General features: G+C 39.1%; 1 protein-coding gene across 6 annotated transcripts in view; it reads left to right on the top strand.

Annotated features, from left to right (window-relative positions):
• Myo81F (Myosin 81F) overlaps positions 1-13,152 on the top strand; it is a 550,527-nt gene that overhangs the window by 259,470 nt on the left and 277,905 nt on the right. For all 6 annotated transcript variants that reach the window (XM_070279498.1, XM_070279502.1, XM_070279501.1 and 3 more), the window contains one exon: positions 3,193-3,305. In XM_070279498.1, coding sequence (XP_070135599.1) covers positions 3,193-3,305 — 113 coding nt within the window. The remainder of the gene's footprint in view (positions 1-3,192; positions 3,306-13,152) is intronic.

Below are 13,152 nucleotides of genomic sequence, written 5' to 3'. Positions count from 1 at the left end.
AAAAAAAAAATTCTTATGTTTTTAAGTTAATCTATGCGCGTATTCGGCATTCGAGGCTGTAAAATTACTTTCAAAAATTAAGTTTTTTTATATTAACAGAATAATTAATAAAATAATATAAAATTAAATGAAATAAAATAATTACAAATAAATAATTTTTAGTGGTCGAGTCACTAATCTTGGAACACATGATTGCCTCCACATCATCCTATTACTACAATTTGACAGCCGCGAAAAACATCAACCCATCGAAAAATTAATCGGATTGTATAACATTAAATTTATATCATCCCATTGTTGGGGTTTAAATCGAAGCCAATACTTTTATCGATCTTAAGTCTCCACTTATAGAACTTTATAAAACTTTATTTTAATTGGTACGGTCTACTGGCATGTACTGGATAGATACATATATCGCCTTACATATATCGGCACCCATCCGATATTTTTCTTATTACATTTGTCCCTTATATACATTATAGCTATTATAACAACATTTTACATTGTAACTCAAAAAATATGGAAAGTTTCAAATTTTAAGTTAAATACCTGATGTAATTATATTTTTTTAGGCTGACGCCGGGCCGTTCATTTATTATGAAGTGGCCAAGGACATAAGGTGCTACAGTTTAATCGTCCATGGCATTCTCATTGCCACCCGTCACTCGCAAAACCTTTCTACACACCTTCATTGAAACGCATCCCGACATACCCAAATCAACGCGTTCGTAGTCTACTAACCGCTTGTTTCATTACCCTATCTCTCGTGACAAACATTTGCCTAAACATACAGCCTCCCACCCCCACATACAGCCCCCCAAGAATTTCTTAACTTTTTCACTTAGAGGTCTAAATTAGGATGCAAAGTAGACTCTTACTTATAAACTTACCTAGCTTAACAAATCGTAGAACAATGCTCGGTGTAGTTTTTCTGCATAACCTAATTAATGGGGATGTAGATAGCCAGCATTTACTAGCACGCTCGATTTTTAACATTTCTAATAGAAGGACACAAACTTTAGTCCTCTATTCCTTAGGCTAAAGTAAGCTAACTGCGGGTGCAGCCTTGCAGTTACAACCGGATATATGTTGCAAACATCGGATATTTTTGGCCTATCCTTATGAGAATATTATAAAACAAATTTACTACAATACAAAATCTAAAAAAGTCCAAATCTTCTATCTCCAAAAATTTCAAAGTTGGTATTTTTACCAAATACGAAATACCATTTCCAATCGTTCAGGTATAAGGCCGCTATAAAATAAAGTCTGCCGATTGTTATGAAATTTGGTAGGACGCATCAAATGACCTGAAAAATATAATCTTTACGAAGTTCCAACTTTCTTTCCTCAAAAACACGATAGTTGGGTCATTTCCGATCTATGGCAGCTATAAGATATGAGATATAAGATATTCAGCCGATCCTTATGAAATTTGGTACGTCGTACTATTTTGCCAAAAAAAATCATTCATAAAAAACTCTCTAACTCTAAAAACAACAAAGTTATAGCGTTTCCGATCAATCTGTAATATGGCAGCTATAGAATGTAGTCGGCCGATCCTACTTATACTGCGTAAAGTCTCCTTCATTTTTCACCAAAATTATGATACCCTATGCCAGGTTATAAAAATATGTAACATATTTTTAGATTTAGTATGGATTGAATGTGTATTTCTTCATGATCGTTCGGATCCGCCCGAAGTTAGCTCTCCTTTCTTGTTAGAGTTAGAGATTACAATTTTCTATGGATTCTATTTTTGCCGAAATAATACAACGTACCCTATTTCATAAGGATCGGCGACTATATCCTATACCTGGAATATAACTGAACGCTCGGAAATGACCCAACTTTGGTATTTTTTAAAACAGTGTCTTGACTGACTATCTTCTTTAGTGAAGATATGTATGTCATATGACTAAGTATTGGAACACCATAACTTTGGTGTTTTTTGAATTAGAAATTATGTTTTTGGTCAAATAATCCAACCTACCAAACTTCATGAGGCTCGGCCAACTATATTATGTAGCTGCCATATACTTTCAGCAAGCCGTAATATTTCAACTTCGGCCCCGCCCAAAGTTATCTCAAATTCATCGTTAAACGAATCGTCATCTTTTCTTTTAATAACGGCTACATCCGAATAGCCGAATTCCAAGATCGTCTTTTTTCGATGGTGTCTTGCGGTGGACATCATATACCGAGATTGGTTCATCCGTCCGTCCGTGAACAAGGGATTTGTTAAAATTTTGACTTAAAAACAAGAAAGGAAAGCTAACTTCGGGCGGAGCCAAAGTGTATATACCCTTGCAGTTTAAACCGGATATATATCGCAAACATCGGATGTAGTTGGCCGCTCCTTATGGGAATATGAATATATAATCCAATTTATTACAATACAAAATCTAAAAAAAGTCCCAAACTTCTATTTTCAAAAATACGAAAGTTGATATTTCTACCAAATACCATTTCCGATCGTTCAGTTATATGGCAGCTATAAGATATAGTCGGCCGATCCTTATGAAATTTGGCGTGACGTAATGTTCTGCCAAAAATAGCTCTCATGTCAAATTTGAACTCTCTAACTCTAAAAACACCAAAGTTATACCATTTACGATCAATCAATTATATGGCAGCTATAGGATATAGTCGGCCGATCCGGGCCGTTCCGTCTTATATACTGCGTGCAAAGGAAAGAAGGGTGTGTGCAAAGTTTCAAGACGATAGCTTTAAAACTGAGAGACTAGTTCGCGTAGAAACAGTCAGACGGACAGACAGACGGACAGGCGGACATGCTCATATCAACTCAGGAGGTGATCCTGATCAAGAATATATATACTTTATAGGGTCGGAGATGTCGCCTTCACTGCGTTGCACACTTTTGACCAAAATTATAATGCCCTCTGCAAGGGTATAAAAACAAGATTCTGAGATAATCGCGTTTTAAGTTTCCAGTTTGTTCAAGTTTTATGTGCAGGTAGTGCGCTATAAATAGCTACAACTTCGGTTCTAATGCTCCGATCGGTTTGAATTTTTGTGAGAGTATTCTCAACAGTATATACTTAATACGATTTTTTCATCTATCACTACTGTATATAACTCCTTAAAGGGTTTTCTGATAAGGTTTGCTGTATTTTGTTTATTGAGAGGTTGAAGTGGTATGTTGCCAATTAATATTTTCTTTTTTAATAGGTAGCCACTGCGTTAAGAGAATTAAGGAAAGTTGATGAGGAAATCAAAAAGCGTGAAAAAACTATGAAGAAAATTCCTTATACCGACTGTAATGCTATAGCTGTTTGTGAAAAGTAAGTATTTACATTAAATTATGTCTGTAACTTTGGATGTAGTAAATGTAGTTATACTTCAAGAAGTAAACTCTTTTGACTAGCAATCAAATTTGAGGCTCAGTCTTATTTAAAATCAATCATCAATAATCTCAGTCTAATCAATAAAGTGCCCAAAGCCCAAAAACAAATAAAAAATGTACGGTCATTGTAAAAATAAAAGACGTTACAAGCTAGAAACTTGTAAATCAAATTTTTCAAAAAGTAAAAATATATGTCTACTATGGGATATATTCGGCTGATACCTATGAAATTGGGTATGTCGTATTACTTAACCAAAAATAGCATTCAACGAAAATCCTAACTTTTAATGGCACTTATAGGATATAGTCGATTGATACCGCCTGTTCCGTCTTATATACTGCGTGAAAAGGAAAGAAAAGTTTTTAGTTCGTATCGAGACAGACAGACTGACATAGAAAGACATGCTATTATCAATTCAGGAGGTGATCTTGATCCATTATACATATATATTTATTCTATGGGGTCGGAGATGTCTCCTTCACTGCGTTGTACATCTTCGACCAAAATTATAAAACCTTCTGTAAGGAAATAACAAAAAAGAAAGCTCACTGTCCCTGTAGTAAATACACCCTTGAAATGAAAGTTACATTATAATTAAATATCGCCGAAGTCTGTCGAATGAAACAAATACTTATACCAATTAAAAAAAAAAGTTTAGTACGTCTAGAATGGTTTATAGCAGTGGTGCTCATCCCATTGCTCTCGCTGCTCGTTTGTTTTTGCAAATGCTCATGCCTACCGAGTTGTGTGAGTCTGCTCACGCCATAAGATTCGTTGCTCACGCCATAAGCATCGTTGGTCCCATCATAAGCAAAGGGCAATTACAATAACAATTTTTTGTGTTTTCCCTATTCTCCTCAATCGTACTAATCCGAATGAATTTTGTTGTTGGAGTGCCGAAAACTTTTCACTGCAAGAAATTCATTCTTGTTTTTGTTTCTGCCAAAATAGTCGACCTGTAGCGATGAATTTGTTCTTCGCAGAACATTTTTTTTTAACTAAGAAGCTCTGCATATTTGTCATAGTATAATAATAAGCTGTTTTAAAATATGTAGCGCCATTTTTTAATTGCTGTAATAATCTTTAGTATATTGATATTTTTAAACCCCTTGTGAATGTTACTATAATTTTATTTTTAAGTGCAGCCACATGGATGGGAAAAAAATTCTCGCACCAATGTATTGGTGATTTTTTGCATTGGTATGGGAGTTTGCTCTTCCGTATGCAGAGCTTGGGCACCATTGGTTTATAGGCTTCAAGGGATCGCATCCATGGCAATAAGAGATTTAAAAAATAAAAAAAATTGTATTGTTCAAATTTAAAATATTTAAGGTATTTAAAAAATATCTACAAATATCTATATCTATATATCTAAATATCTACAATATCTACAAATTAATAAAAAGCAATTTTATACAATTTTTTTTTAAAAACTTCATTAAAAAAAATTTTTGTTAAGTGTTCTTTTATTTTTTGCCTCTTGGTAGAATGTTCAGTCATTACTTGCTACCAAAGATTATAAAGTACATAGATGGGACATCAGGGGCCAAAACGGTCCACTTTTTTCGTCGAGCTTGTTGGTGAGGAGGGAACGCACATGCATACGATTCTATTTTTAGAACTCTTTTTAGAACTTTTACACATACATGTATTGTAAAAAAATGTGTGGCCTTTTATGTAAGTGTCACTGCTCGCACGAAGGCGTAAAGGGGTTTTTGCTTCCAAATTTCAATTTCTCGTTTATAGTTCCAATGCGCCGATATAGTAGCAGAACTATTAGTATTTTTGATCACTGCTGATCGGGTCAGGATGGTAGCGCAATGCCTAGAGTAGTTGCTCTGTATATAATTTTTCTATGCTCTAATCCTCCTAAGGACTTTAAATTGTTTTTTTTTTTATAATTATTTGTTTATTTATTTTTAATTGTAGAATTCAATAAAAATTATGTCCGGTAAATACAATTCCAAATGAGTCCGTTCTTCATTTTGTTATCCGACGCGTCACTTATTTTTACATTTTTACATAAAAATTTTAATAGAATGTGATGTAGGGGGGCGTTGTTGCCGCAAAAGATTCCAGGAATATATGAAATGAGAAGCCATGAGAAGACGCCCGGGGGCGTCTTTTGGTAAATTCAAAAAATAACGCGGTCAGCTTTATTGGGCTGCTTACAGAGGATTGCCTTAACTAAAACAATAAAACGGACGATCGATGCCGGCCGATGAGAGAGCGAGAGTGCATAAAGGGGCGAGCGGATGAGCTCTTCAGCACGGGTGCGCTCTTCAGCGCGGATGCGCTCTTACGTTCGCTGAGCGGCGGCCCAACGGCCCCTCACATAAACATTCCGCCCCCCTTGCAATCACTCGGGTTGCAACAAATCCCTCGTCGTTACGGCTGATAGGGTGGGCGCAGCGGCCGCGTCCTGCGGGGGCCCTCGACGAGAAGCGGAAAATTGCCTAGGCGCGGATGACGTGGGCGGACGAGCGGTGGAGCGCTTGACGACTGTCGGCCAGTGGCGGAAGAATGTCGACGAGCGCCGGGAAGTCGGTGGCCGTGGATCGGCTTGTGAGTGCCGGAAAGTGGCGGACGAAAGCAGTGGAGCGCTTGACGACTGCTGGCCAGTGGCGGAAGAATGCCGAGGCCGTGGATCGGCTTGTGAGTGCCGGAAACTGGCGGACGAAGGCCGAGAAGTACCCGAACCGCGCCGGGAGTTGGCGGACGACGGCCGACGAGAGAGCGAGACACCCCGTGTACTGTCTCCCGCGCTCCGTGACCGGTGCTCCTCGGTCACGGGGTGCAGCAACGTGTGGTGATCCTGACCACACGTCTTACAGTCGTCCCCACGCCGACAGGATCCGTCGGAGTGCTCGTGGGCCAGGCAGCTCGAGCAATACCGGTTCACGAGAACCGCTCGGAGCCGCTCCTCGGCACTAAGGCGTAGGAAGCGCCGACACTTCTTCAATGGATGGATCCCATTGCAGACTCGGCATCGGTAAGATTGTGTACCTCAAGTACATCTGCTCTCCAGTGACTGGGCGTTGCGTGGGCGTGGCGACATCGTGCTGAATATGATCTTGGAATCCAGAATTTGGCCCGGATCAGACGGATCATCAGCTGATTGCCACCGTGCAGCGTGATGCGATGCGTAAATTAAAAGAGGACTCGAGACAGAACTGTGCTCCAACATGAGTCCGATTCCGAACTGATCCGTGTGGGCACCTCTCCCTGATCCAGTGAGTCACCGAGAATGCGGGCAACTCGTGCGCAAAAAACAGACACGCTGCGGGGGTTGGCTGGAGATAATGGGCCGGTCAGCACCCATCCGAAAATGGTCTCCTGACCGAGAAGCGACCCGCAGATGTTAGCCTTGGAATTACCGAGGAGAATGGACGGAAGAATGTCAGAGCTTGGGAGCTCTCAAAGAAGTTGGGGTCCGCCAGGGGAATGTCGGGCAGCCCCTTGAGACGATCTCGCGAAATCGGATATGATGGCAGATTTCCTGCCAACTGCGGAAGAACGTAAGCCGCAGTCTCTAATTGTAGCCCGGGTCTAGACGGCGACCGAATGGAGAAATGGCACAATTTAGTAGACTGCGCGGAAATGGTCTGATTAAGGCCGGAAACTTGTGCGTGAATCGTCTTGAAGGGAAACTTGACAAGGTTGAACAGTCGTTCCGTTATGAAAGTCGCTTCGGACCGTGAGTCTATTAGTGCTCGTGCCTGGACGGTGCACCCCAAATGGCACACGTTGATAAGGGCCGTGCCCAGTAGGACTGCTCCTGACCCGGAAGCGAAACACACCTGTACATTCGACTGATCCTCTGAGCCATTTGCTGGCGTAGGCGGACTTGGAGCGGTGGCGAACGGATTGCCGCGGTGCAGGAGGGTATGGTGTCGGCTGTGGCATGTGAAGCACGTATGGGCGCCCCTGCAGTCTCGCTGCTGGTGCCCTCGGGCAAAACAGTTTAAACATATCTGCTTCCTCTTAATGTAGTCAGAGCGCCCATTTACATCCATTTCTAGAAAACGCGGACATAAGCGAATGGGGTGGTCCTCCCTCGAACAGAGATCGCAGCCCTTTTGGCCCGGAACCACTCGAGTCTCGTATGAAGTGAGCCTCCGAGCAGGGGCAGTAGGAAGTCCCGACCTTGGCGGAAATTGTCCGGAGCCACTAGGCCTGACGTCGTCGATGGCCTCCAGAGTGCGATGGCGCTCTGTCAGGAAGTTATCTAATTCCTTCCATGTTGGAATCTCGGCCTTATTATGTACGGATTGCTCCCACATAGAAAGTGTGACTTTGGAAAGCTTTGACGAAATCATAAAAACCAGGAGACAGTCCCAAGCCTCAACATTAATGGAGGACATTTCTAGAGCTGTCAGACAACTCTGAATGGTGGGTTGCAGCTCCTTCAGCGCGACCCCGGACTCTTAAGAAATAGCCTGGATGTTGAAAAGGATCTTCAACTGGCTGTTGACCAATAGCCGCCGGTTCTCATAGCGGTCTGTGAGGCTTTGCCACGCGGCGACAAACCCCTCATGGGTAAGCGGAGCCTAGAAACAATGGCGTGGGCGTCACCACTTGTTTTGGACAGTAAGTGGAACAACTTCTCTACCGGGGTGAGCCGCGAGTTTTGGATGTAAATGGCTGTAAACAAGTCTCTGAAGGTGGGCCACCGAAGATAATCACCCGCAAAGACCTCGGTATCCACGGGAGGTAACCGGCAGCCTGTAGACGCGGGCGTGTGGACATTGACGCCTGAATGAATTGGGAGGCAATTTTCTCCCGAAGCTGGGCAATACACCTCGAATAGACGGAGTAACAGTAGCTGTACTTCGCTTCCAGCACTGTCGAGGCGGCCGCATTGTCGTCGGACACGGCTATCAAACCGGAGCACCTCTCATAGCTCTTCTCCACCTTCTCCCATAGTGCCCGAATTTGGTCCCGATGGACTTCGCACATGTATTGGGAGCCTATTTCCGTTTCTGGGGCGCCCGGAGTATTTATGTTAGCCTCAAATTGGCTAATTCGATCTGTTGGAGCCATTTTTTGGAGCGAGTCTGCCTCTGTGAAGGATCGGGGATTGTATTGACGGCATCGCCACTCTTTGCCCTTGGACTTGCACTGGTAGCCTTAGGCTTCAAAAGAGGCGTCCGCGGAGATGCGGATTGAGATCTGTCCAAACGGATGGCTGGGATCGAACGCGGCTTTTTGTCGTCTCCCGTGGGCATTCTCAAAGTCCAATTCGCTGGTCAGCGCTTGTCGGCTGACTTGCGCGACAGGTGCCTCGTACGAAGTGGTGGCCAGTCGCACTAATGTGATGAGAACGGTGAGTTCGCGGATGAAATGCAATTAATGCAAGGAGCAAGTGCGAACTAGTGGCGCCGATGTCGAAAGGAAAGTCGTGTGTCCTGTGGAAAGAAAAACTTCAGGAACCAGAAAAAACCCAGAAGGAGTCGAGGTTTGCTCAGATTGTAGGCGGATGTTGCCTGAGGCGGAGTAGAAGCAGCGTTGGAGGCACGGAAAATGGACAAATACCGAAAAATTCGTGCTCGTTCGAAAAACAAATTGATGACGAACTATATATAGTAACATATCAACAAAATTTCTTTAAGTGTATATCAGTAAATTTTGTAAACCGAAGCTGAAGCCTTTTGTATTGAATTCGTAACGCAGCTGCAAATAGCCTCATTCCAATTTTTGTAAAAACATAAGCATTTAATTATTCCAATTCGGCTGAAAACAGCCTCATTTCAGATTTCCAATTTCTAAGAGTCACTTCAGATTGAAAACCAAAACAATATTTGGGTAAACAGAAATCCCGACTCAAATCTTTCTCACTCCTTTTAAGTGAATTAAAACTAAACAGATCCAAACATTCTTAAATGGGAACCCACTTCACATTTTCTTGTCACATCGATTAGTTGAGACCCAAAGCCTTCCATTTCAACTGACACCTCAAGTAAAAGGTTCCCACTCAATCTATTCTCTTCAGAAAACAAAGCCTCTCAGAGAGAAAAGCTTCTTTCGAGCTTTGATCTGCAAAAAGCTTCAGCAAGGGTAGCTATAAAAAGGACCTAGAGCGCTAAAGATAAGTCAGTTCTAAAATTCTAACATTCTAAGCAGTTGTTCTGAAATTCTAAGCAATTTGAAAGAATCACACTGTATTAAAACCGGAACTCAAATAAAAATATATTTTTTCAAACTATTTTGAAGAAGATATATAATTGGCGCAGTCGGTAGGATGTGTAAAAGTGACCAGTGATCAATCGAGATCATAGAACATCGTTGAAGTATTTTATGCTAATGCAACTGCAGCTATAATACTAATCGCGAGTGTTAATCGCTATTCACATCCGCAAAAGAACATACGTGTTAATTTCCATTTGTAGCCCACTTTTCGAAGTGTGACTGCTACCGAAAATATACAACACACAAAAACTTAAAACAAATTTGTAGCCCGCTTTTCAAAGTGTGACTGCTACCGAAAATATACAAAACATAAAAACTTAAAATAAATTAGTAGCCCGCTTTCTTAGTGTGACCGCTACCGAAATAAATAAGAAATACAAACATTACAATGGCTGAACCAGTGGCACAAATCCAGTTACTCTCCGAGCTACACCTTAATCAGGCTTTAAGCCAGATTAGGCAAGTTCCCAATTTTAATGGAAGCACCAGGGAATTAAGTGCATTCATCAGACGGATCGAATACATTTTAAATTTGTATCCATCATTTGATCCGCGTCAAATAGCTGTATTCTTCAGTGCAATTGAGATGCAATTATCAGGAGATGCACAGCGAGTGTCCCAGCTATCAGCAGCAACCAATTGGCCCGATCTAAGGAGTGCTCTAAGGAATGGAAGCATTCGTAAGTTCGTCGAGGATCTAGAATATAAAATATTTGTCATAACAAACAAATTGTCGTTAGAAAACAATAATTTAAACACAATGATTTATAATAATGCCATGAATAATACTGTAAAAGATGTAATAATGAGAAAACTTCCTGACAGGTTATTCATGACATTAGCAAGGCACGATATAACTACAGTCAGTAAACTTAAACAAGTAGCACAACAAGAAGGTTGTTATGATTCTGGTTCTGATAAAGTTAAATCAGAACATAATTCAAATCAAAAAGAACAAGATAGGAGAAATTATCAAAAAAATAATAATTTCCAAAGAAATAATTCCTGTTATAATAATAATAATCAACAAAGTTATAATCAGCAAAGTAACTATAGACAACCAAATAATTTCAATCAACAACAATTTCGACAGGAAGTGCAGCAAAACTTAAATCAAGGTAGAGCTCAGAAACCTATGAATTATCAACAGCCATCATCTTCTTTACAAGGTACTAATTCTAACAAACCAGTGAAAAGACAGCGTGAATATTCAAGCGATCAATCTAATATGGAAATCGAAAATTTTCATCAAATAGCCTCGGATCCAATAGAAGAAATAGAAATCCTTACATCAGAATAACTGTTAACAATCGCCCATTTAAATGTGTAATAGATACAGGAAGTTCAATCAACCTAATAAAATAAAATTATTTTAATTTCCCACAAACATTAAAAACGTCAGAAGTGCACACAATTAATGGTGTAATTAAATTAAATAAGTCCGTTAATTTCAAATCAAGTAAACTTTGTCCGATCGACCAACCATTTTGGATTCACAATTTTTCCCAAAAATATGATATATTGATAGGAAGAGAGTATTTAGAAGCATGTGAAGCAATAATTAATTATAAACAGGAAACAGTCACTTTGAGCGGATTTGTTTTTTCTATGATATATAACCACGAAGATTTCAGGAATTCCGAAATGGAAACATTGGAAGATTATCACAGTCCACCTTCATCTGAGGATATATCTTTTAATTTTGCAATTAATAATGACTTGGAAGAAAATAATAAATTTCGAACAAATCATCTTAATGAAGAAGAAAGAACTAAATTAAATAACATTTTATTTGAATTTAGTGATATCCAGTACAGGGAAGGTGAAAATTTGACCTTTACCAGTGCTATAAAACATTCAATCCAAACCAAACATGAAGATCCTATTTACAAAAAACCTTATAAAAACCCACAAGCTCATGATCAGGAAGTCGAAGTCCAAATTAAAGAAATGATAAATCAGGGAATAATACGTAAATCGAAATCGCCTTATCCAATATGGATAGTCCCAAAGAAAGAGGATGCATCTGGGAAAAAGAAATTTCGAATAGTAATAGACTATCGAAGTCTAAATGAAATAACTATTGATGATAAGTATCCGATACCAGTTATGGATGAAATACTTGACAAACTTGGAAAGTGTCAATATTTTACAACAATTGACCTTGCTAAGGGTTTTCATCAAATTCAAATGGATGAAAATTCTATTTCAAAAACAGCTTTTTCAACTAAAAATGGACATTACGAATACACACGAATGCCATTTGGTCTGAAAAATGCTCCTGCAACTTTCCAACGTTGCATAAACAACTTATTAGAAGATTTAATGTACCAGCATTGCCTTGTTTATATGGATGACATAATTATATTTTCTACTTCATTAGAGGAACACATATTGTCTATAAAAAAGGTGTTTTCAAAACTTCGAGAAGCTAATCTTAAACTTCAACTTGACAAATGTGAGTTTATGAAAAAGGAAACCGAATTCCTTGGACATATAATGACAACAGAAGGAATAAAGCCAAACCCCAAAAAAATTGAGGCCATACAAAAATTTCCAATACCAAAAACACAAAAAGAAATAAAATCATTTTTAGGACTCTGTGGATTTTATAGAAAATTCATACCTGATTTTGCAAAACCCAAGACAGTAAACTTAAAGAAGGGTTCAACTATAAATTCATCAGATAAAGAATATTTAGAAGCATTTGAGAAATTAAAACTTCTCATTACATCAGACCCAATTTTAATTTACCCTAACTTTGAAAAACTATTTTCTCTAACAACAGATGCTAGCAACGTCGCCTTAGGCGCAGTATTATCACAAAATCATAAACCTATTTGTTATGCTAGTAGAACTCTTAATGAACACGAAATTAATTATTCAGCAATAGAAAAAGAGCTTCTGGCTATAGTCTGGGCCACTAAATATTTTAGGTCTTATCTCTTTGGTAGAAAATTCGAAATTCTTAGCGTTCATAGACCATTAGTTTGGCTTCATAATATAAAAGAACCAAATATGAAACTACAAAGATGGAGAATAAAATTAAACGAGTTTGACTTCACTATTAAATATTTGCCGGGAAAGGAAAACCAGGTAGCTGATGCTCTGTCAAGAGTAAAGCTAGATGAACATTTTTTAGGAGAATCACCGGATAGTAACCCATCATTACCCACAATAGCAACAGTACATAGTGCACAAGAAGACAATCAGAATTATATAGAAATAACGGAAAGACAATAGACAAATTGAATTCCATAGAGGAAATTCAAATGAAGTTAAATTGACTCAATACTTTCATAAAACCAACCTTAAAATAATGTATAAAGAAATGACCCATGAATATGCAAAAGAATTAATTAAAGAATATCTATGCTCCAAAAAAGTGATATCTATTTTCCTTGTGAAATGGACTTTATAATATTTCAAAATGCTTATGTAGAGATTATCTGCCCAAATAACTTAACCAAAGTTATGAAAACTAGTACAATATTAATAGATGTCCAAACATTCGCAGAATTCAAGGAAATTGTCCTTAAAGCTCACGTAGAATTATTACATCCAGGAATAGAAAAACAAACAAGCCTTTTTAAAG

Source organism: Drosophila bipectinata, chromosome 3L (assembly GCF_030179905.1).
Source record: "Drosophila bipectinata strain 14024-0381.07 chromosome 3L, DbipHiC1v2, whole genome shotgun sequence".
Lineage (NCBI taxonomy): Eukaryota > Metazoa > Arthropoda > Insecta > Diptera > Drosophilidae > Drosophila > Drosophila bipectinata.
Note: the sequence above shows the minus strand (reverse complement) of the source record. Positions and strands in the feature narration are given on the sequence as shown.